Genomic DNA, 22,958 nt, shown 5'->3' on the forward strand with positions numbered 1-22,958 from the left:
AATGCAAAACAGTAAATGCTAGCAACAGACACAAGATGGTTAATAAGAAGGAAACAAATTAATCAAAAGATATCCGATTAGTCTAGTAGGTTACGAGTTGTTTCATTTATTTCTTTTTGGCATCATCATTAATGAAGAGCTACAACTGCAAAATTCATGCAGTACCTAATTCCTATATAATCCATTCGAAAGTAAATACAATCGCACACTGATAACAAAATCAAAAGAAAAGAAAAAATGACTTCACCGTATGCAACTCTTGTGGCATTCCTAGTTTTTGGCATTTTCTTTGCCCACAACCCATCCCAGACCCATGGCTTCAGCATCAACTTTATCCCAATAGACCAAATTGATAAATCTCTATATTCTGAAAACCTTACCCTAGAGGACAAATTCCGAAGAATTGCCGAGATATCTAGAGCTCGCATCCCACAACTTGAATCTGCCACTTCTTTGAGTTCGGTAGAGTGGAAGCGGATAGCTAAACATGAGCCTTATACCTTACAACCTCGAATTACTACTATTCATAAACTCGGTTACTTCGTAACATCTTTAACTGTTGGCTTGTGTTCTTATACTCCCTACTTGACAGTGGATACAGGTAGTGACGATACATGGATGCAATGCGAAGGGTGCTCCGAATGCTTCCGGGTTAGTCAACGTAACTTCAAGAGACGTGAATCACGATCGTACCGACCCTTACCTTGCAATGATACCCGATGTTATCCTAAAGTATGTATAGATGGTAGATGCATGTACAAAAAAAATTATTATGGATCTGGATGCTCTGATTGCTATAGCAAAGGAGCGGTTGGGTTGGAAACCTTGGGCTTCCAAGATAGAAGGGGAGTCAAAATGTTCCCAAATACCGCATTCGGTTGTGGCCTTGAAAGCCACAAATTTTCCTGGGAAAAGATCGGAGAATGTAACATCGTAGCTGGAATCCTAGGCTTAGGCACGGTCCACGGTCTATCCTTTGGCAGTATAGAAACGAGACTAAAATGCGTATGTCCCACTGCCTGCCTCCACATGATTCACCAACCGGCACCTCTGTGGTCTTACGTTTTGGGCACGAAGCTCAAATTAGAGGAAGTGTTTGGACGACGCGTCTACTTCCTAACATAAACAAGTATGCAATTAATGTCATAGACATCAGTGCGGCGCGAACGCGCCTAAGACTAAGCCCAGAGATATTTCGGTTGAAATCAGATCTCACAGGTGGATTTATTTTCGACTCGGGTTGCTTGCAAACTCTGCTTGTCCGTACTGCCTATAATGCCGTCAAAACGGAGATGATTCGGTATTTTCAGAGGAATTATCATTGGCTTCCTAAGTCTCCTGAACCAAGAGATTTCAACTTGTGCTATAATGCACCTCACGGCAATTATACATTTCCAACGATGACATACCATTTCGAAGGAGCCGATCTTTTTCTTGGCGTGAGTAATGTGTTCCAAAACTTCGACCAAGGTTTTTGCCTGATAATGATGCCAATAAATGAAGGTGCAACTAGCATACTTGGATCATTTCAACAGGCAAATCATCGATTTTTGTTTGATTTTAGAGCATTGACAGTTTCCTTTATCCCGGAAGTATGTCATTACAATTAAGAAGCGAGGGTCTAGAATAATGGAAAGGGAAATCCTATAAGTCACTGTCTTCCAGGTTGCTTTCTTCTTGTTGTTGGGTTGACAAATGCTTCATTTCAGTTTCGTTTTAGTTTACAACATCAATTTTGTAAAGTGGGATTGCAAAAATTTAATAATTTGCCATATGTCATGATCTTGAGTTATTTACAGTTGCTCTCACTATTGCTTTGTCTACTTATTTGAGGAATTCCTATACTACAAAACCAAAGAGCCATGATTTTCAAAAATGTCCGAGAGTTCCTATTAAAGCAACTAGTCAAAGCAATACCAAACTTGATTGACAAGATTTGGGTTTGAAACTAGTATCCACAATTTATAACATAATTAACGGTCCTAATGAAGAGGATTGAGTTACCATAGAGGAGTCAATGTTGCTCATTTCGACTCAGCGCGAACTTAAGCCTTATTATCATATTCACACCGTTATTATCTGTTGTTTCCTTTAATTATTACATGAAATTATTACATGCTGGTCATGATTGATATACACATGCAATTATTCATTTCCGGATTTTAATTTGAAAAATGATTTTATATCCAAATAAGGATTTGTTTTGATTAATTAGTTGAAAAGAAAATGGTGTGTCAAGTTACATTGAACAAATGACTTCTAATGCATTATAGCCTGCGTATCATTATCATGTCTTATATCTGATTTGTCATACCATGCCAAATGTGATTATTGTCATGTCATGTCGTTTCATCATTGTGTCTTGCATAGAAATGCCACACATTATTAGTGCCATGTCACACCATCTCATCATTGTGTCTTGGATAAGATTTGCCTTGTCATGCTGTATGTGATTATTGTCAAGTTATATCATCTCGTCGTTTTGTCTTGTATCAAATTTGTCATATTATACTACATTAATTATTACCATGTCATATCATTTTGTCATTATGTTATGCATCAGATTTGCCACAATATGTTGCATGTGATTATTGTAATATCTTGTCATCCAATCATTATGTCTTCCATCAGATTTACCATGTCATATTACATGCTATAATTGGCCCGTCATGTTATCTCATCATCATGTTTTGCATTAGATTTGTCATATTATATGTTATTATTGTCGTATCATTTCATCATCATATTTTACATCTAATTTGCCATGTTATGTTACATGCAATTATTGTCATGTTATCTCGCCATTATGTCCTGTATCCGATTTGTCATGTCATGTTGCATGTAAGTATTCGCATATCATGTCAATTCCTCGTCATGACTTGCAACCGATTTGTCACGCCATATTACATGTGATTATTGCCATGTCTTGTTGCATCATTCTCATACATCGATCAAGTTTTGCAGTTTGACCTAAATTTGCATACACACTTTCACACACAAACGGAGTCATGCTATCATACGCGAGAAGATGGCCTCGTCGATCAATAGCGAAGTCGAATAAGTATCCTGACGACATTTCATTCCAAGATTATAAACCTAAAATATCATGCATGAAAAAGAAATCATCAGATATAAAAACGAATTACACAGCAAAAAGCTCATGTTCGTTGCCTCCATATAGGCAATCTGATGTCACTGTAGGTGAAGATTTTGGGAGAAGCAGGAGTTCACAACGTGCTACATGCTCCATGGACATCCGTATTCATCATCAATATTCACTTTCAAGACAACTTACTTGCATAGGACACCAAGCAAACGTTAGAGCTCGATGTTAAGTGGACGGACCACAAAGATCATCGCAAGATCCGGCAACTTAAGCATTCCCCATGTGAAAATCGCAACCTACTTTTGCACGCAAACCCACATGATAAATCATGCGAGATCGCACGTTCTTGGTCCCCCTTCCCGTTCAAACCTACCCAGAACGTGATCGAGCTTACCGACAGGGCGACAACCAAATTCTCGAGTCGGTACGTAACTCAAGCTGGTCAGTTTTCGAGTCACTTCAGTCTGGACCTTTGACGAACGAGTCTGGTTTCACATTCAGATCGTTTCCCTTGGGGATTCAGGAAGTCAAAGAGAAAAGTGATGCTTTGCGATGTTCGAGGTGTGAAATGGGCACGAGGGATACATTTCAAAGCATATTCGCGAGTCCTTTTCCCCGAACATTGAAAACGTTTGCTGACTAAACTGTGGCTTCGACCGAGTCGGTCACACTAAACTTGAGAACAGGCGTGACTACGTACTCTATGTGTGATTCTAGAAAACCAGACATGTATGTAGACGCTCGAGTCCAAATGATGCCTCGCGAAAATTGGAGATGCATGGGGCGAATGCTGTTCGATTTTTTATGACAGGGCGGGTTGAGGCCATCGACCCATGACACCCCCCGCTTATGCCCGTTGTGAGTGTTCCGATGCTCGATGCGGATTAACGAGCCCTGTTCGGCAAGGTTTTCCGAGGAGAAGCGGTGGTCGTGAAAAAGGGGTGCTGATATATATACAAGGCAATTGACGATCTGTCCATCATAACTGCAATGCATTTACGGTCTTAGCAGCTTACAATTAAGTTTTGGAGATTCGCTCCGCTCATCTTCGGGGTTTTAAAACTTCAAAGAATGTAGTACATATCACACAACTTGTAATGCAGCATAGCCATGGTTATGTCGAACAAGCATGAGGTCCGATCATTGGTTGGCTTCAAATTATCCCGTTACATCGAGTGAGATGTGGCGAGACAATTCAACCTCATAAAAGCTGTGAACTCATTGCAAAGGAGGATCGAGTGCCAAATCAAGTACCCACGCAACAAAACTTTAGGTTGCTAAGACATTGTTTTTAAAAGACGAGGGAATAGTGAGCAAGAAGCAAACCTGTCCAACGGGGGGGTCGGGTCGAAAAATGTCCCGATCCAAATGAGCTCATTCAACTCGTTTCGACCCATTCTTATGCAATAAAAATCTAGTCACTTATATCCGATCCATATTGCCAAAATACTTCCATATATAACAAAACATAGGATAACTCATACACAAACCGAGGTGAGAGCGTGGAGTGAGTGAGGAAGAGAGAGTCGTAGAACTGAATTAGGTCTAAGTAAGCCGTGAACCCATTCGAATTCTACCGTTCCAAAAATCATTAATAATCTATTTACCGAATATAACTAACTTATGTAAAAACTCAATTCATTAAGCACGGGTTAAGAAATTGGTCCGCCACTCGTTCCGCGACCGGTTCGACGAGAACGGCCATGATTGTCAACGAGGAGGGGGGGGAGCGACTTCGCAATTTGAGGGAAACATCGGGGCTGCTTCCTGGGGAGGTGGGACCCCCACGAAAGAAAAACGCGGAGAGAGGCACACGAAGATCACGTGCCCCCACCCACCCTCCCACCCTCCCGAGAAAAAACACGAATCGAATCAAATCAAATCAAATCGAAACCGCAAAAAGCAAAAGAAGTCACGATTCGCCCGTGACCGCTCCACTCCCACTCCCCTCCCAACATTTCCGGTGATCTCCAGGGAATCCCTCGCTGCCACGTCACCCCCTCGCCTCTCCCCCACCACAACGACCCGAAACCGACCCTCCCGATCTCGCCACGTGTCGGAGCGCGGGCCGTTGGCGGTGCAGCATGCGTCTCCAGCTCCTCTCTCTCTCTCTCTCCGCGTTTTCCACACGGGTCAAAATCTTCGCGTGTTGCGAAAAGCGGAGGAGAGAGAATACTGAACAGTACGAACTCTCTCTCTCTCTCTCTCGTCTTGGCGCATCGATCGTGTGAAGGAAGAATTTTGCTTCCCAAGCAAGTCTCCTTTGTAAGTACACACGTTAGGCTAGTCCGACCCCTCCCCCCCAAAAAAAAAAAAAAAAGTGCACACATTTTAATTCTTAATTTTCGCGCATCGCGCTCGTTTTCAGATTAAACGATACTTTTGGACCGGCGGTTCTCGAGATAAAAATAACGTTGTATTTGCAAATAAGGCATGTGAACGTGGGTACGCTACATACCATACGTATTTGGAAGCTCTGTTGTCCTGCATGTGATTAGAAGGGTATTAGATGCTCTCGTATCATATAGGGGCTCGGAAGAGCTTTCATCGTGAAATTACTTTCGAGTTGTATGCGGCCACGGGACGAATGCTCCCGATAGTCCTTATTGCTAACGAGCAATGTAAGGAGAAATAAATTACTCGTGTCTAGATTGATTTGCTTAAATGATATATAGCAGTGCTATGGAGGATATGTCGAATATTATTGAATCGGTGCTTGAGCTAAAATCTCGTGTCTTTGTTCCATCCGACACTAATAGGGACTAGCTCGATTTTCTTGTTCCCTCGCATTATTACTCTATGGATAGGCATGTTTCACAACATTGACATTGTGTTTTTAGATTACTCGGTTCCCACCTTATTAATTAACATTATTTTTAATCGGGACGACTTTTCCCACGATTTAACACGTTCATACCCGGTTAAAGTGCAAACCCGAAAGAGACGTGAATGTAATGTGTAGAATTTATAGCATAGTTAGCGAAAATTATGGTGCTTCTTAATGACCGGACCTGATATAATTATAAAAATCCAATCATGATACGTGAACACGAATTGCCGATCCCGATTTTGCTTCCCGATATCATTCATATGATAAAATATCTAAAAAAGAAAACAAAAAGAGGGATTTAATTTCTAGCTCCGCATGCGCTGGCCAAATGCGATTGGACGCGAAGCGAGTGCATTTCAGGCGAACGTGCTCTGAGCCGCAGGCAATCTTCTCCCCCGACCGACGGCCGTCGCTGTCACCGGCTTTTCCATGCACGCGCGCCACGTTGCGGTTGACGAAAAATTTTAGGGTAACGTGGGCTTTTTTGCCGTGCCGCTCCGATTTTTCGAGCCGAGGAGAAAAAAAAAAAAAAAAGAAGAAAAAAAGGAACGGAATAAAAGAAGGAGTAAAATGGAGAAGGCGCGTGGGGCACACCCGACCCATCACCGTCGGTATCAACATCCCCACACGCGACACGGCAGCTCCGAACGCAACCGTCGCCGGTTAACGGAAGCCTGAGGCCGAACGATGAAATTACATTATTACCCCCGGCCCTTGGGGCTCCACGCTCGCTCCTGCTTAAATCGAGCTCTATCCAACATTGAATTTTCTATTCAAGCTCGACTGGAATTTAATTGAGCTGCAAACGAATTACAACCCGAGCTCAATTAATTTGTGTAATTTTTCCTCATGGCCAATACATGCTTGAATTGGGTGAATTTACGGATTTATCCTCCTACCTTTTTCAAACTAGCGAGTTTAAGTGAAAAGATTGATAGAAACTCGATGAGATTAGCAAGCCTCTCGTGTTTAATCTCATTGAATTGTGTATTGACGAGCTTGAACTCAAGCTTCATAAGAAACCCAAGTACCTCAAACTCGTGACGCGACTCCAAATCAGGCAAGCGATCTCGAACAGTCATCGAGTCCTGTTCGAGCAACTCGCAGATAATCTTACTTAATTCCACCCCTATAATTTTCCTAAATCATCCATCTTCCACTAAACAAAACACACCCTCGAACGAATTCCACGGCATCGAACTTTTGAAAACGGTCAAGTCATCTATAAAAAAAAAAAAGGAAATTTAAATATTGGGCTATAAAAAATGGAATCGTACAAAATTCAAAAAGTGGAGGAAAGCCGAGCGCAGGACGACTAAAAAAAGCCATTCAGAACAGAAAATTCAAAAGGGGCTGCGCATCGCAATTCGCAATTCGCAATTCGCATTCGCACCAAATTCAAAAGGGCAGTTTCGTAAATTCGGCCGCGGACGGCGTTAGCTCGGAGGACGGGACGGGACGGGAGAAAAAGGACCACGTGTTTTGCAATTCGTACAAAAAAAAAAGCACGAACACGCACCCCCCAACCCCCCAACGAAGACCAGACATTAAAAACATCAAACCCGCAAAAAAAAAATAGGAAAAAAAAACGTATTTCCAGAAAAAACCCAATTAAGAAAAGGCGACCTAGACAAAAAACAAACAAAGCACTAGAAAGGAGACCTCGGAAGCTACTAGGAAAAGGAACCCTGTCCTTCCCCCCACTCCCACACCCAACCAAAAAACGAATAAAAATAATAATTTAATTCAATTTAATTTAATTTAAATAATAATAATAATAAAAAAGGAAAAAAGCCTCCCACATATACCTCGTGCTGCTTACTACTCAACCAACCAACCAACACTCTCTCTCTCCTCCTCCTCCTCCAATAAATCACGTCCTTTAACTTCCCCTCCCCTCTCTCCTTCTCTCAGAGCATCACAGGAAAGACAACTGCTCCCTTGAACGCCCCACGCTTCCTCCCCCCCACCCCACGAAGGACGCGACTTTTTTCCCTCGTTCTCCGTTCTGGGGTGTTTACGTCCGGCGCCGTGCGCTGTTGTTCTCGGGGTTTCTCGTCGGATTTTGGGTAGGGACAAGATATGTCGTCGGCGACCTCGTCGGAGCTCTCGGATCCCGGCAGGCTCGCCGGGGGCCGGAACCCTTCCCCGTCGCCGGAGAAGCCCGCCCCCGCCGCCGCCGCCATCAACTTCTCCCAGACGTGCAGCTTGCTCAGCCAGTACCTGAAGGAGAAGGGCACTCTCGGCGATCTCACCCTCGGTACGCGCGCGACTCTATTTTACCAAGTTATCATCTGCGCGTCTGTTTCGACGTTGTGTGGAAATGATGGTGTTTTTATATTCCCTCGTGGGAAACAGATCGCAAAATGGGGTTTTGGGCTTTGAATTCCGAGCCATCTCCTTCGCTTTCTCGTTCTGTGTTCATGAGTCTTTCCGGCCTGCGAAAAGTTATCGTTCTCTCTCTCTCTCTCTCTCTCTCTCTCTCTCTGTGGCGTTCGCGTCGAGTGCGTCGTGCGCGGTGGAGGGGTTGCTTGCGAATGTTGGGCGCTGGTGGGTAAATTTTGATCAATGCGATGCGGTGATGATTTCTCCGTGGGGTCGGTTTAATGATTCAACACCCCTCTCCGACAAACACTCGCGGCTTTGAATTTGCCCTCCGCTGGTTTAGGCAACGTGAAGAAAGTGCCTGAGCGTATTCGTTTCTGTTGAGATTATCTCTCTTCTGTTGGCTGGAGAACCGGGCCTTGGGTTTTGCTTCTATATTTGCTCTTCCAAGATCATCGCTAGCGCTCCAAGCATGCTATATAAATTTGGCCTTGGAAGAGGTTTATGAAGCTGTTTATAGGATAAGGTTTTGTGGAGAGAGAGAGAGAGATGAATTATTTTATGATGTATCGACATTACTATGCAGGCGCGCCCGAGATGTTCCGTCGGGCTGCCGCGGCGAACCCGATGAGTTTCGCGGCGCCTCGGCCGGTGAAGTCCATGGATCTGTTCCCTCAGCAAGCCGGGTTCGGCTCCGCCAAGGGAGATGCCGCCGCGAAAGTTGCTGCTGCTGCTGCTGATTCGATGTAAGCTCGCGATTTGCCCTTCTTTTAGCGATGTTTTCTCTCGTAGGAACACGATATGATTGTTAAAAATGGAATTAACATGATGATGAAGTGATGTAGACGACAAGTTACTGTTGCTAAATTTGTGATCTCTTGTTGAAGAAGCTTATCCTCGAATGAAACTAATGATTAGTTTATTTAAAGTAAAGCAATAAAGAGCTTATCCATGTTTGAGCCATATCGACATTCCTTCCTTCAAGCGAAATGCAAAGTCTCTTCCTTAAATCGTGTAGGGACATGCGTAGATATTTGTCGAGCCTATCATTCGATTTATCGAAAGTATCGTGTTTTTATTATATAGATGATTCTCAAAGTTTTGTTCGTGGTTTTACAGCGGGGCCAAATCTGCTACTAAGGAGCCAGAAACTGCACAGATGACCATTTTCTATGCTGGACAAGTCATCGTGTTCAATGATTTCCCGGCCGATAAGGCGAAAGAGGTCATGCTCATGGCAAGCAAGGGAAGCCCGCACAATTACACCCCGCCGGGCACTCCCACTCTGTCCCCCGCGAAGAATGCCTATGCCCCTGAAACAGTAAAGAGTCGGGTCGATCCGGGCCCGAGCCGTGGTCTCCCCCCACATCATCCGGTTAATAACATGATCCAAGTGTGCATCCCCGGCCTCCCTGAGCCAACAGGTTCGGGTAATGATCTTATATACTGTTATCTGTCGATTATGGAAAGAACGACGAATCCTTATCGAGCCTTTTGCTGATGTTTCATTTCCCCGTAAATTGCAGATCTGCCTATCGCCCGGAGAAACTCGCTCCACCGCTTCCTGGAGAAGAGAAAAGATAGGTACGCATTCCGGTACACAATCCGAACATCGCGATCTTCGATGCGTCGTTTTCCATCTTCAAATCGGTTGATAATCTTGTCTTTCTGGTTGCATTTTTCACAGGATTACAGCAAGAGCACCGTACCCAATAGCCGGCTCAGCTGCAACCCCTTCCAAGCCTGCTGAGAGCAAGTCATGGCTCACTTTAGCTGCTCAATCGCAGTAGTTTTGAGCATTTTCTTTTTATTATTATTATTAGTTATTAATCTTAGCAATTATTAAGTTTTGTTAATGATGATTTCCTTAGCTCCAGACTCCAGCGCCCTTCTTGTTCTTTCAGCTTTGGCTCCACTGACCATTGAGCCAGGCAAAGCTGATTAGGCCTAACTGTCCATTAAATTCTACCATTATTTTGTATTTAACTGCAGCATCCCTCTTTCAATTACTACAATTATTATTAAAGCTACGTCAATGTAACTATATTTCTACTTTGCAGTTCTCTTTTTCTGCTTGCTTTCATTTGCGCCAAGTTTCTTTTTACGTTCAATCGCAACGTAACGTGGTGAACTCGACCAATCAAAAGAGTCGCGCTTTTTGTGACACGAAGGACCACTAAGGGATGTCTTGATACGAATAACGTCACGTTCGAATCGACGCGATGAGCGCCTACACGTGGGGCACGCTTGACTGCCAAATGAGAATCAAGTGTATTATTATTCGCGAAGACACCGAATCCGTCGATTGGAAAACCCTAGGAAAAGCATACGCGTCTTTGAAAGTTGAGCACGCGGGGGGGGGGGGCCTGTCCATTTCAAGAACATATGATAATGAAATACAAATTTAGGGCAGACAGATATCTCTATGGTCCATAAATTAAGAGGGCGAGGTCAATAAGTAGGAGGAGATTAGGTGCCCTAAAGAGCAGGGATGGAATAAAATAAACCCGACCCATTTTCGAGAATCATTTCAAATTAGGGCACATGGTTCACGTCTCTGTCCCTTTCTTGGTATGAATTGAAAAGAATCCATATCTTTCCAGGACAGGCATCGATTGGGTGTGTGTAGGGTTGGACAGACAGACCCCTTTTGGGGATAGGCATCGCATGCCATGTTTTAAATGGGTGTGGTAGGGTCGACCCCGATTTGACCCGATCCATCTCTATCTCGTGACTTGTGAAATGAAATGCAGTGCATGTGTCCTTTTTCCGTTTTTTTTTTTTTTTAAAGGAATGTGGGGTGCTCCTTCTTTTCTTTTATATCTTCTTGGTGGGGGTAACCAATGCTGACCCAGATAGGGCCTCTATCGGTTTCTGGTGGAAGAAGCCTTGTTTTTGGTTTGATTTGATTAGTCAATCTTTGGGGGACAGGGTAGTATAGAGCATGATTTGGGTTTGGTTAGCAGAGTCCTAGTGGGTTTTGCTATTTGAATGCCTCGCTTTGTTCTTTACATCAATTGGAATGGCTTCTCCTGTTTGAGGAGCAAATGCATGTTGTTCTCCCTATGCTTCTTTTCGTGGGGCGTAGCGCGTGCACAGGGTATAGCATCGATTGAATCGAGAGGTGGGTATGATTTTTGGTGGGTATGATTCCTTCGGGACAAAGAAAAGGAAAATAAATAACCGTTGAATTTTAGAATTTCGATGATGATTTGTCTTTGATAAAATGCGTGACATATCACGCGGCGATACCGCCAAAAAAGTAAATAAGAATGCCGCCAAAAAAGTAAATAAGAAAACTGTCGGACTCTTTAAGTTTTTTTTTGCGATCGTGGAGGTTTAATCATGGACTTGACGAATCACGTTATTATAAAATATGGAAAAACGATCTTTTTTGATGTGATGCCACTTGTTAATCAAACTGGTAACTTGTGATTCATCATTTCTTCTGCTCAAAAGCAAGCTGATGCATGCAGTAAAATCTCAATACGATCGCAAAAGTAAAGCTGGCCTATCCAGCCGCCCATGTTTTCCACGTGTGTTAATGTCTCTCGAGATTTTTCAACCTTACTTTAGTCGTTTTTTCTTCCTCGTGAATGATCATTATGCTTTACTTGAAGAACAAAATGATCATTTTGCTTTCTTCCAAGTTAGAAGGCGGCTTACGCTAACCCTGCCAAGTTAATTACAATCACACCAACCTCAGTCACTAAAGAAGATTGGTGTCGAATTCATCGTCAAAAGCAAGCTTCGTTCAGTAGTCATCAAGACAAATGAAAAGGTGATAAAGAAGCTTCGTTGTCGGAAGACTTGCGTAGGTTCATCAAGTAAAACTATGGGCGAGCAACCGGGCTGGTTCATGCTGTAATTTATGATGAGTTAATGGATCAATGAGAGTCAGCTGAACGAGATACGTCTCTTTAATTCATGTATTTCTTGAATTCATGTATATTTCGAGTTTATATATCTCTTGATTTCAAGTATTTACTTGGTACATGACTTTTCAAACTCTATAAATTGATTTGAACTATTCTTTATTCAAGGAAGAACGACAAGAACAAAAACCCCGTATCACTTCACTTCAATTTTTTTTTTAGTGTGCCGGTTTCGAAAAGTGTTTAACAGATTCCTATTTACATAGTGCTTACTCAAAACGGGTTCGAGGTGTTGTATCTTAGGTGGCATATTGCGTGAAGCTAGTTAACGCCGTTAGAAGGAATTGATAGCCTTAAAGAGATTTAGTTAGTGGTACCTCACCTCCTGTTTATTTTTGTTACAATTTTATGGCAATTTTGATAGTCTATATTTTTGGTAACATTAGTGTGCTCTTCACTTGTTGAGAAGATTTATTCAATATTGGTCATTATTAAAAATGTTACTGCTTTCTCGGAGTTATTATTTTTCTGGTTATAACAAATAGTGTTATGTATATTTCTTCCAATACGTACATTCTTTTTTTTTTTCCAATAGTTCAACCAAAAAATCGAATTGAACCGGCCTTACCCGACCGACTCTAGACCAGTTCACACGGGGATTGGTTCGGTACCCAAGTAAAAAATTTGAGGAACCTATCTTGAGCGATTCAGTTCCTAGTTTTATACTGAGAACCATCAGTGGAAGGCGGGTTTTGATTTGAATTTTAAATCTCTTGAGCACTTTCTCATTTCTCACTTTATTATTTGGTTTTATGTTGATCTGTTTTATGGGGAATTTTATATTACGACTTACAAAATAAATATGCTTGGTCGATCTTGGAACCGGCTAGTTCAATTTCAGGCCGATTCGAGAGGGAACCGGTTTAGTTCTCGATTTCAAAACAGTGAACCAATTCTGACAGTTAAGGAACTTACCAATTCTGAAACCAATTATCCTTAAGTAAAACATGGTAAAGTATGAAGCTAGTCCACATCTTTGATCTTAAAAAGTTAAATTGGCAATAATAATGGAAAAGGAAAAATTGCTTTTGCCAAAAAAAAGAAATAATTGGACAATTAACGAAGAACATAAAAGGAATTGAGAGATTATGGCTTTCAAAAGTTAAACCCTTAAACTTATAATTTAAGTGATACAAGCGATTATTTATAGGTAACTATTTTCCAAATCATTTATTTCCGAAAAGCAAACGGAAACATAACAAATACAAATAGAGTTACAAGCACGACGGTCAAATGTAAGGAGGTAAAATAAGGTAATTATTTGATGACACTAGATAACGGGGTGATGACAAGCTAAATAACATTAACAGAGCAAGTCTTTCGATCCATAGACATTTGAACGTATGATGTCCCGGGCGCAGCGATGAGACGAATCATAATCCGAAAATGGGCAAAGTTGGGCAGGACGAAACCACCGTCGCGCCACCGTTGCCGCCGTCCCTAGCTCGGACCTTCGGCTTCCGAAATAATGACCATATAGAAATATGCAAAAGACATGAATTTTGCCAAGTTTGGGATGGGCTTCTTCATCATCATCTGAAATGTCCATTTCACACAGCCTCAAGCCCAGTCTCTCTCATATGCACATCACCAAATCACTTTTTCTATGGAAAAAAGGCCTCCATCACCAACCTCGCATTGCAATGGCAAATTTGTCACAAAGTGGGCTAAAACTTCACAAAGGCTCATCCTCTTCTTTGTTCCCAATCGGGGTGGGCAGTTTGACATGTTCTGCATTGGGGCTTTGAGGTTTTCAAATAACCACATTCTCGCAGCATCGCCCTCGGAAAGGGTTTACGCCGACTACGAATCGAGCCTAAAATCCCGCGTTTCTTGAGCCACGTGGTCGTGTGGGCCAACGATATCGACTGAGTAAGGTTTGCTTCTACTCTATAAATTTCTTCAAATGTTTAGGGCCCAGTACCCGACCGGGCTCTTGCCCAAGTCCGATATGTAAACCTGACAAAATGGGTCATAAACCAATTTCTTAACCCATATTTGATGGGTGGGTTGTTATATGGGTTAGTTGTATTCATTGAATAAATCATAAATGAGTTTAGAATAGTAAGGCTCAAAATAATATAGGTGTGGATTAGGTTTACAACTTACTTGGACTAAACCCACCTCTATAACTCTTTCTTGTCCTCACTCGATTTCGTCTCCACTCACTCCGTGCACTCACCTTAATTTGGATACGAGTTTTCTCTGATTTGGTTACTATATGTAAGCGTTTTATCAAAATTAATTGGGTCGGGTACGAATCACTAAATTTGTATTGCATAGAAATGGGTTAATTTGGGTCGGACCATTTTTAGCCCGACTCGATTCACCCGTTTGACAGGTTTACCGATCCGGACGGGTCTACTTGGACTAGGGCACTCACGTCCGGCAAATATTGACCACCTGGCCCGTATGGAAGAATTTTGCATTGATGAAACGGGCGGGCCTCTTAAGCGGGCCATGGTCCATCATCAGGGGAATTAATGGATCCCCGATGCTGCAATTCAAATTTGCTAGTTAATGCCAATCATTTCCAACAAATCAAAATCCACCTTGAACCGATTCAATCGACAGAGACGAAACCGTTTGGTTCTTGTTCACCGATGGAGCAATTTTCTTACGTAACTCGATCCAAATCATAAACATCGCCACAATATACGTCACCATCACATGAAGGCACGACGATGCACGATAAGAATTTGCGGAGACTAAGGGCGCGCATGGAATCCATTCTGGAGCAGAAATTCTGCTCCAGAATGCATTCTGGAACAGAAATGCGTTAGTTAAAATAATTTTGGAATGCATTCTGGAGCAATTTTTGCATTCTGGAATAAAAACGCGTTTGGTAAAACTTCATTCTTTTTTTTGCTCTAGAATGAATTTTTGCTTCCAGAATGAGTTTTGGCCCAAAAAGAGAAGCTACTTTTTGTAGCTTCTCTCTTCCAGAATGCATTCTAGCCCAAATTTCCTTTTTTACAAGAAATAAAAAAATTCAAAAAATGAAAAAAATCAAAAATTTCAAAATTTCACAAAATGGCTTAGAATACCTGTGGCCATCCACTTTGAGTGAAATTTAAATTTTTTTGAGGTGCCAAAAAAATCAAAAAATCAAAAATTTCAAAATTTCACAGAATGGCTTAGAATACCTGTGGTCACTCACTTTCAGTGAAATTTAAATTTTTTTAGGTGCCAAAAAAAATCAAAAAATAAAAAATCAAAAATTTTACAGAATGGTTTAGAATACTTGTGGCCACCCATTTTGAGTGAAGTTTAAATTTTTTTAGGTGAAAAAAAAAAGAAAAATAATAAAAAACTAAAAATTTTCAAAACTTCACAAAATGGCTTAAAATACCTGTGGCCACCCACTTTGAGTGAAATTTAAATTTTTTGAGGTGCCTAAAAAAATAAAAAAATAAAAAATTTCAAAACTTCACAGAATGGCTTAGAATATCTGTAACCACCCACTTTGAGTAAAATTTAAATTTTTTGAGGTGCCAAAAAAATAAAAAAAATAAAAAAATTCAAAACTTCACAAAGTGGCTTAGAATACCTGTGGCCACCCACTTTGAGTGAAATTTAAAATTTTTTAGGTGCAAAAAAAAATAAAAAAAATAAAAAATTTCAAAACTTTACAGAATGGCTTATAATACATGTGGTCACCTACTTTGAGTAAAATTTAAATTTTTTTAGGTGTAAACAAAATCAACAAATCAAAATAGATTTCTGTTCCAGAAATCAATTTCTGGAGCAGAATTAGTCATGTTTTACCAAACAGATTTCTTCTCCAGAAATCAATTTCTAGCAAGAATTCCAGAAATCAATTTCTGGCAAGAATTTGATTTCTGGAGCAGAATGGTTACCATTCGCACCCTAAAATCTCGAACACGACGTAGCCGACTCGAGAAACTCGAGCCGACATGCCTTCTCGCGCTTTCTGTTCCCGTGAAAAATAAATTTATCGCGGCCATGTCGAATTGAACTTATATTATACTGCCATGTGCACGAACAAACGTCAAGAAGAAGAATACCATTACAAATACACGAGATGTACCATCGATCTAACTTACAAAATACAAAAAATAAATAAAGAATGAAAATAAAAATAAAAAATGAAAGCCCCTATATATATGCGCTGGCACAGAGTCCACCGTTGCTTTCGCCTTTGTCTTCCTCCTCCTTCCTCTGCTTCCTGCGATTGATCTTTGCTCTTTTTTTTTTTTTCTTTTTCCCTCTCTTTTTTTCGAGGGTTTTTTCTTCTTTTTCCTTCGAATTTTCCTCCTTTTCTTCTTCTTCCCCCCGTCGTTTTTTCGTCGATTTTTCATCTTCGTCTCAGCGTCTCCTGCGACACCGAACCCCAGTGGGGGGGGGAGGTTCGATCTTTTTTGTTGTTTTTTCTTGGGTTGGGTTTTTTGCAATAGATTAGACAATCTTTGATTCGAAGATGCAGCAGCAGCAGCAGCAGAGGCTTCTGAAGCAGCAGCACGCGATGATGCAGCAGTCGCTCTACCATCACGGTCTTCTTGCTGCTCCTCAGGTGCTTTTCTTGATTTTCTTTGTTTTGGGTGTTGCTGGTTTTCGCGGCTCGTTCTTTGCTCTGATTTTGGCGTCTTCGTCGGAGCTGGGCCGATGGGTTTGCGGCTGCGATGGCGGGCGCTTTAGGGTTTGGCTTTGGCCCGAGGAATTTCTCTGTGGAATGAGTCTCTGCCAAAGTGTAATGCGCGGGGTGGGTGTGATGACTTTGGGTGTCGGTCAATCCGAGTGTTTTTGCTGTGGGAGGAGCTTCTGTATGATAGTCTGTGTTTGGTTAAATTGTCGTGTTCCTTATGGTGTTGGCCAGGAAGACTGATTCCTATGATGGGTGTTAGAATTTCTTCTTTTTGGTTTTTATTGTATTTTTAAATTCCAAAGCTTTAGAGTGGATTGAAATGCTGGTGATGTTTATCTTATAGTTTAGCAATCATTGAAGGGAATGACTAATACACCGGCTATGTAGAGCTACTCTTGTCATTTTAGTGCAAGTTGCTTTTTTTTTTTTTTTTGGGGGGGGGGAGGAGGGGGGTGGGGTTGCAATTACACTGGATATAAATGTGATATTGAGGTTAAACGTTCAAGTGGCATCTTAATTAATTCTTCATTCAGGCATGTGAGCGGGAGGCACCACTTTGCACTGGGACTTTGTGTGGTTGAGTTTATTGTTTTTTTGCCTCTTTTTATGGTTCTGAAATTTTTGACATTTGGTCTTTTAGCAGATAGAGCCTATCTTGAGCGGAAATCTACCACCTGGGTTTGACTCGGCTACATGCCGCAGCGTGTGAGTGTCTGCGTATTATGTCCTTTAGTAGCTCCTTAGCTCTTCTTTTCTGCTTGTCAGCTATTGTTTTCTCTCATTAATGTCTTTCAGCATCTTTTGGTGGCTTCCACACTTGTATGTGCCCTTAAATTGGAGGAATGATTGTGCAATGAAAACTAAGTATGGTTATGCAGTTGAAAAAGTATTCCCAAGTCATGACTTGATTAATTTTTCAGCCCAAAGTGATCTTAGAGATTCTATTTCTCACTTATCTTGCTATGATGTATTGTTAAGTCATCTTTAAATTTGCACCCTTTCATTAGTAATCTATCTGGATTTCTCATTTTCTGTCTCTTTTTACCTGATGATCTATTGCAGATATGTTGGAAACATCCACCCCCAGGTCACAGAACCCCTTCTTCAAGAGGTTTTCTCAAGCACTGGTCCTATTGAAGGATGCAAGCTTATTAGAAAAGAGAAGGTTAGTTTTTGTTTTTCCATCCCAGTGGCAACATTTGCAACTTGAGGACGTTAAGAAGCGGACTTGCATATGTTCGCTTAGGGACTACTTCAGGGGTGTTGAACCCAGTGTAGTCAAAAGCGCACAAGGCACACGCCTAGGTGCAAAAAACGAGGCGAGGCGATGGCCTTTTGCCTCTGTGATGTCTAGACGAGGTTCCCTTAACAGGGTGCATGCGCCTAAGCCATAAGCGCACGAGGCGCTCGCCTGATGCAAATTGTATGGAAACCCTAAGGAGTCTTTCTTTTGAAAGAGATTTATCCTTCTATTTCAAAAAGATAAATGGAAAAAGGGACCCCAAAAAAATTTATAGAATTATGTAATTCTTAAACCTAGAAGAAAATGGTGTTTGACTTTGTTTTCTTTTGAGTTGTATGACATTATGTTCGGTTACTTTTCACTCCATCTCTATGGCTAAGTGCACGCTTTTCTTGCACACTATCTACACTTCAGATATAGTTTATATATTAGTATGTAAAGTTTATTCTTGTTTGAGACTGTTACTGCTCAAAAGTTTTGCTTTATAGTGCCTTGCTTTGCACGGGCGTGCGCTTTACCTTCCCCTTTCATTTTAGCCGTTTTAGGGTCGCAGCACCTTAATGCGCTTTTGCCTTTGACTACACTGGTTGTACCTGGATTCGGTTGTGGAAAATTTGTGGTATGGCTAGTGGCCATTGCTTAGCTTTTGTTTTATTTATTTATTTATTGAGGAGCTTTTCACGGTTTGATTTGTTGGTAGTGGCTCATTGTATTGATTTTTGGTTTAATCGTTGTACTTTTGTAGTCATCATATGGTTTTGTGGACTACTTTGATAGAAGATCTGCTGCCCTTGCCATTGTGACTCTCAATGGAAGGCATTTGTAAGTCCAGAAAGAAATAAAGCCCACTTTATTTCTTTTCTTTTTCCTTGTATGTTGATGATTTGTTTGCAGGTTTGGACAACCAATCAAAGTCAACTGGGCGTATGCTAGTAGTCAGAGAGAGGACACATCTGGTATGTAGTATAACCAATACATCCTGTACTTTGTATGTCCATAGCATAGGACACTGCAGACGGGTAGTATGTTTCTGGCGTGCAAATGATAAGTGTGCTCTTTCAATTCAGGGCACTTTAATATATTTGTTGGTGATTTGAGCCCAGAGGTTACAGATGCGACATTGTTTGCTTGCTTCTCTGTCTATTCAAGTTGTTCGTAAGCTCTCTGCTTTGCTCCCTTATATGTTCTTTTGTATGTTTGTAATCTTTTGGTGATTTCGAATTGGAAGATATCCACATTTGTGACCTATGATTGAAAGAATGTTGTATGTATATTGATGTTACTCAACTCTTTGCAGAGATGCAAGGGTCATGTGGGATCAAAAGACTGGGCGTTCCAGAGGATTTGGTTTTGTCTCGTTTCGTAATCAGCAGGTACATAGTTCAATTTCTTTGGCATTGTTTCTTTTGCTCTACAGATATACTCCATCCTTCTTAAAATGTGTACTTTCTAACCGCGGCGTAATTTTCTGTATACATGATTTGACACCTTGTGAACAGGATGCTCAGAGTGCAATAAATGATTTGAATGGTATGTGAATTCCTTGCCAATTCTTTTATATCATTCAATTTATTTTCTGTTCTGGCTTGTGTGTAAATTTTGTGATTGTTTCGAGGATGCATTCTTTATAGGAAGAGTAATCTTTTTGTCTTCGTACGATCATGGACCCTTAAATATTTTTCTAGGCTATGTTATTCAGATATGACTTGAATTAGCATCTCTTCCCTTAATGAATTTAGTGTTAAAAATTAGTTCTGGATTTTGTAGGATAGTTGGGGGAATGAAAAATAAGTCTCTGGTTGTTCGGTATTGACATTCAATTTATTCTCGGGTGTTCACTGATGGCAAAGCATCAAGTGTATATGATTGATTTATATACTTATTATCAAAATGCCTTACCCGCTTCTTTTATTCATACAACTGGAATGGTGGAGGGAGGGATGAAGGAGCATCTTATTAATCTTTGCTTTTGACTATTATGAGTATCACTTTGGAAAGTCAAACTGATAGTCTGTATATTGTGCTATCCTATACTTACATGTGATTTCTTTGCAATCGACCCATTTTTAGTTATATGTTTCTAATTTCTATTGAAAGCAATTCATCCATTTTAATAACGCAGGAAAGTGGCTTGGAAGTCGTCAAATACGTTGTAACTGGGCGGCGAAGGGTGCTAATTCTAATGATGATAAACAGAGTGATGCCAAAAGTGTGGTTGAGCTAACAACTGGAACATCAGGTAACTTCTTTGGATGGTGTGTATAATTCTATCAATTTTATGCGATACCTTTCACAATTTTTATTCTGGGTGGATTTAGCTAATCCTGAGATCTGGATAGCTATTTTGGGATCAGTATAGTTATACAGAAGTATGATTCATTTAGAAGCCAATGGACATTGGTTGTCAATTTGTGGTGCTTAATAAGATGTTCATGATTTGGTTCTTCTGCATGGCCGGGCCAAACATTTTGTCATTCTCCCCCTCCGCCAAACCACTAGGCCTGATGCCCTTTTAAGTTTGTCATGTTACTTTCCAAGTGTGAGGTGGCAAGTCTGTTTTTTGATTTATTTTTTTCTTTTTCATTCTCCTTCCACCATGCAGATGATGGTCAAGAGAGGAATAGTGATGATGCTCCAGAGAACAATCCCCAATATACAACTGTTTATGTTGGCAATCTTGCTCCTGAGGCAAGGATTTGGTCCCTTTTTCTTAGACCATTTTAAGTTTTTTTGTCTTCTCTTTTCCCCCTCTTTTCTTACTGATCCATTGACATTAGCTACATCTTTTTCATCTTTCTCTTGCTAATCTTTTTTTGTCTTTGGATAGAAAGCATTTGCTTTTGTTTGTGGCTAAGACCACATATCGGTCTGGATTCAGTTTGCTTATGTTTAGATCAAAATTTTCTGTTAGTAGGCTTATTCATATCAATGAAGCTCATGTAGTGTAGGACAACTAACCTCATGGGGATGACAGATCTAAAGGCAGTCAAAGGTTCTAGAAACTGACCCACCGTGTTGAGTTTTGCTTTGATTTCTCGGTCCAACTTGTGCGATATTGATTTCAGTTGTATTTGCTTGCCAATTGGATGGCAATCTCATGATTTACTAGATCTGTCAAACTAAAGGGTACTAGAGCTAAATCATCTGCTTTAAAATTTTTCTTTAACCTCACATTGGTGATTTTGCAGGTTACTTCACCTGATCTGCATCGTCATTTTCATTCCCTTGGTGCTGGGGTCATAGAAGATGTGCGGGTGCAACGCGATAAAGGTTTTGGGTTTGTTAGGTACAGCACACATGCTGAAGCTGCACTGGCCATACAGATGGGAAATGCTCGCATTCTCTGTGGTAAACCAATCAAGGTATTTAGATATAAAAGTTAGCTTTAATTTTGATGTATTTCTTACTTTTCCTATCCTTAACATTTTCTGGTAGGATAAATCAACATCTCATCCCCACACTTGAACTACTAGCCCATTTCATGGGTCCAAGCCTGTTGTTATTTTACAGCTGGATAATTTGTTGAGGCCTGTCTCTTATGCCAGTCATGCATTTATGAAAAAAGTTTTGAAGACATTGAAAGATTTCAATCTTTGAAGAATAGGAGCACTGCTACGATTGAGCAGGCAAGAATTGAAGAATAGGATCTTTTTTGTCGGGGGCTGTTGAATAGGAAAAGCTAGTTTCCTTGCATGCATAAGTACATGTATCCTCTTCCTTGGTGGACCTGTCCTATTTATCATCTGCAATATCCTACTGAGTTGAATGACAACTGGACTCTACTAACGCAACTGCCTTTCTTTCCCCAATATTTCCTAATGTGACGGCCACGATGGGTATGCATGGTACTTAAGAGATGGGGACAGAGATTGGTTTGTTTGTTATTGTGCTTTGCTTATGTTGCCTAACTTCTGATTGTGGAGCAGATATACGTTGTCGCTTTGCTTGACGTTAATGATGGTTTGATTAATTGACCTCTATTCCTCGCAGTGCTCGTGGGGTAACAAACCAACTCCACCGGGAACAAGTTCCGTTCCCCTTCCACCACCGGTTGCTGCACATATACCAGGTTTTTCAGCCGCTGAACTGGCTGCTTATGAGCGACAGATGGCTCTAAGCAAGATGGCAGGCATGCAAGCCCTTATGCACCCTCAGAGTCAACACATGCTCAAACAGGCAGCCATGGGAATGGGTGCTGCTGGAGCCAGTCAGGCAATCTATGATGGCGGGTTTCCGAGTGTCGCAACGACCCAGCAGCTCATGTATTACCATTAGATTATGAAATGTGATTTTTCCCTGCTGTATAATGATCCGGAAGCAGTAATAAGTCTCGGAAGAACAAAGAAATGTTCTGCGTTTTACTTTGTTAATACCGTACTTGCTCTTTGTAGGATTCAGATTGCTTAACTTATGCTTCGCCATGGTTGGTCGACTGTTGTGATCATCGCTGCTATTAACTCTGGCTTTGGCAGTTTAAATTTATATAGTTAAAATGCGTGCAACTTCCAAGTAAACTTTTACTATGATTCGCTGTTAATTTCCAAGCTCACTTTTGAATCAAAAGTTGTTTCTCTCTTTTTGGGCTGAAGGTGGATCGAAGTTTTTGATTGCTCCGTTTGTATCCTGTCATAAATGCAATGCGTTCGGGCAGCGAATTCCAGGCAAAAACAGAGCACCTCCCTTTTCTTAAAATGTCTATTAGATCAATCGTGATTCATCACTCCAAGGAACAACATCCCAAATTGATGAACCTCGCAATGTCCATCTCTGCGTTGATGAATATTGCTTCCATACGAGCCGATGCGACTAGAGATTGTTCTTCAAATATGTCATTAAGAGAGATCAGGAGCAATTGGTGCGGAGAAGGACACCGCCATACCGCGATGTATGTACACGAGTCTCTCGATCGCCAT

General features: G+C 41.1%; 2 protein-coding genes across 4 annotated transcripts; both read left to right on the top strand.

Annotated features, from left to right (window-relative positions):
- The first annotated feature begins 7,943 nt into the window (after positions 1-7,943).
- On the top strand, positions 7,944-10,291 carry LOC115688168 (protein TIFY 10a-like). 2 transcript variants are annotated; one of them, XM_030613926.2, is made up of 5 exons: positions 7,944-8,196; positions 8,848-9,007; positions 9,381-9,691; positions 9,788-9,845; positions 9,949-10,291. In XM_030613926.2, the coding sequence occupies exons 1-5, from the start codon at positions 8,019-8,021 to the stop codon at positions 10,049-10,051; spliced, it is 810 nt and encodes a 269-aa protein (XP_030469786.1). In that variant the 5' UTR covers positions 7,944-8,018; the 3' UTR covers positions 10,052-10,291. The 2 variants fall into 2 exon arrangements, with proteins under 2 accessions (XP_030469786.1, XP_056166554.1); XM_056310579.1 differs by having other exon boundaries at positions 9,381-9,685.
- Positions 10,292-16,568: 6,277 nt separating this feature from the next.
- Positions 16,569-22,582, top strand: LOC115688181 (oligouridylate-binding protein 1-like). Of its 2 annotated transcripts, none has more exons than XM_030613948.2 (12): positions 16,569-16,730; positions 17,446-17,507; positions 17,865-17,967; positions 18,791-18,867; positions 18,940-19,001; positions 19,113-19,200; positions 19,343-19,418; positions 19,545-19,575; positions 20,168-20,284; positions 20,648-20,733; positions 21,234-21,407; positions 22,036-22,582. In XM_030613948.2, exons 1-12 carry the CDS (start codon positions 16,638-16,640, stop codon positions 22,318-22,320), a joined length of 1,254 nt encoding a protein of 417 aa, XP_030469808.1. In that variant the 5' UTR covers positions 16,569-16,637; the 3' UTR covers positions 22,321-22,582. The 2 variants fall into 2 exon arrangements, with proteins under 2 accessions (XP_030469808.1, XP_030469807.1); XM_030613947.2 differs by having other exon boundaries at positions 16,576-16,730; positions 17,443-17,507.
- The last annotated feature ends 376 nt before the right edge of the window (positions 22,583-22,958 follow it).

Source organism: Syzygium oleosum, unplaced genomic scaffold, assembly GCF_021117445.2.
Source record: "Syzygium oleosum isolate NSW1041296 unplaced genomic scaffold, Sole_v2.1 Sole_v2.04, whole genome shotgun sequence".
In the NCBI taxonomy this organism is placed as follows: Eukaryota; Viridiplantae; Streptophyta; class Magnoliopsida; order Myrtales; family Myrtaceae; genus Syzygium; species Syzygium oleosum.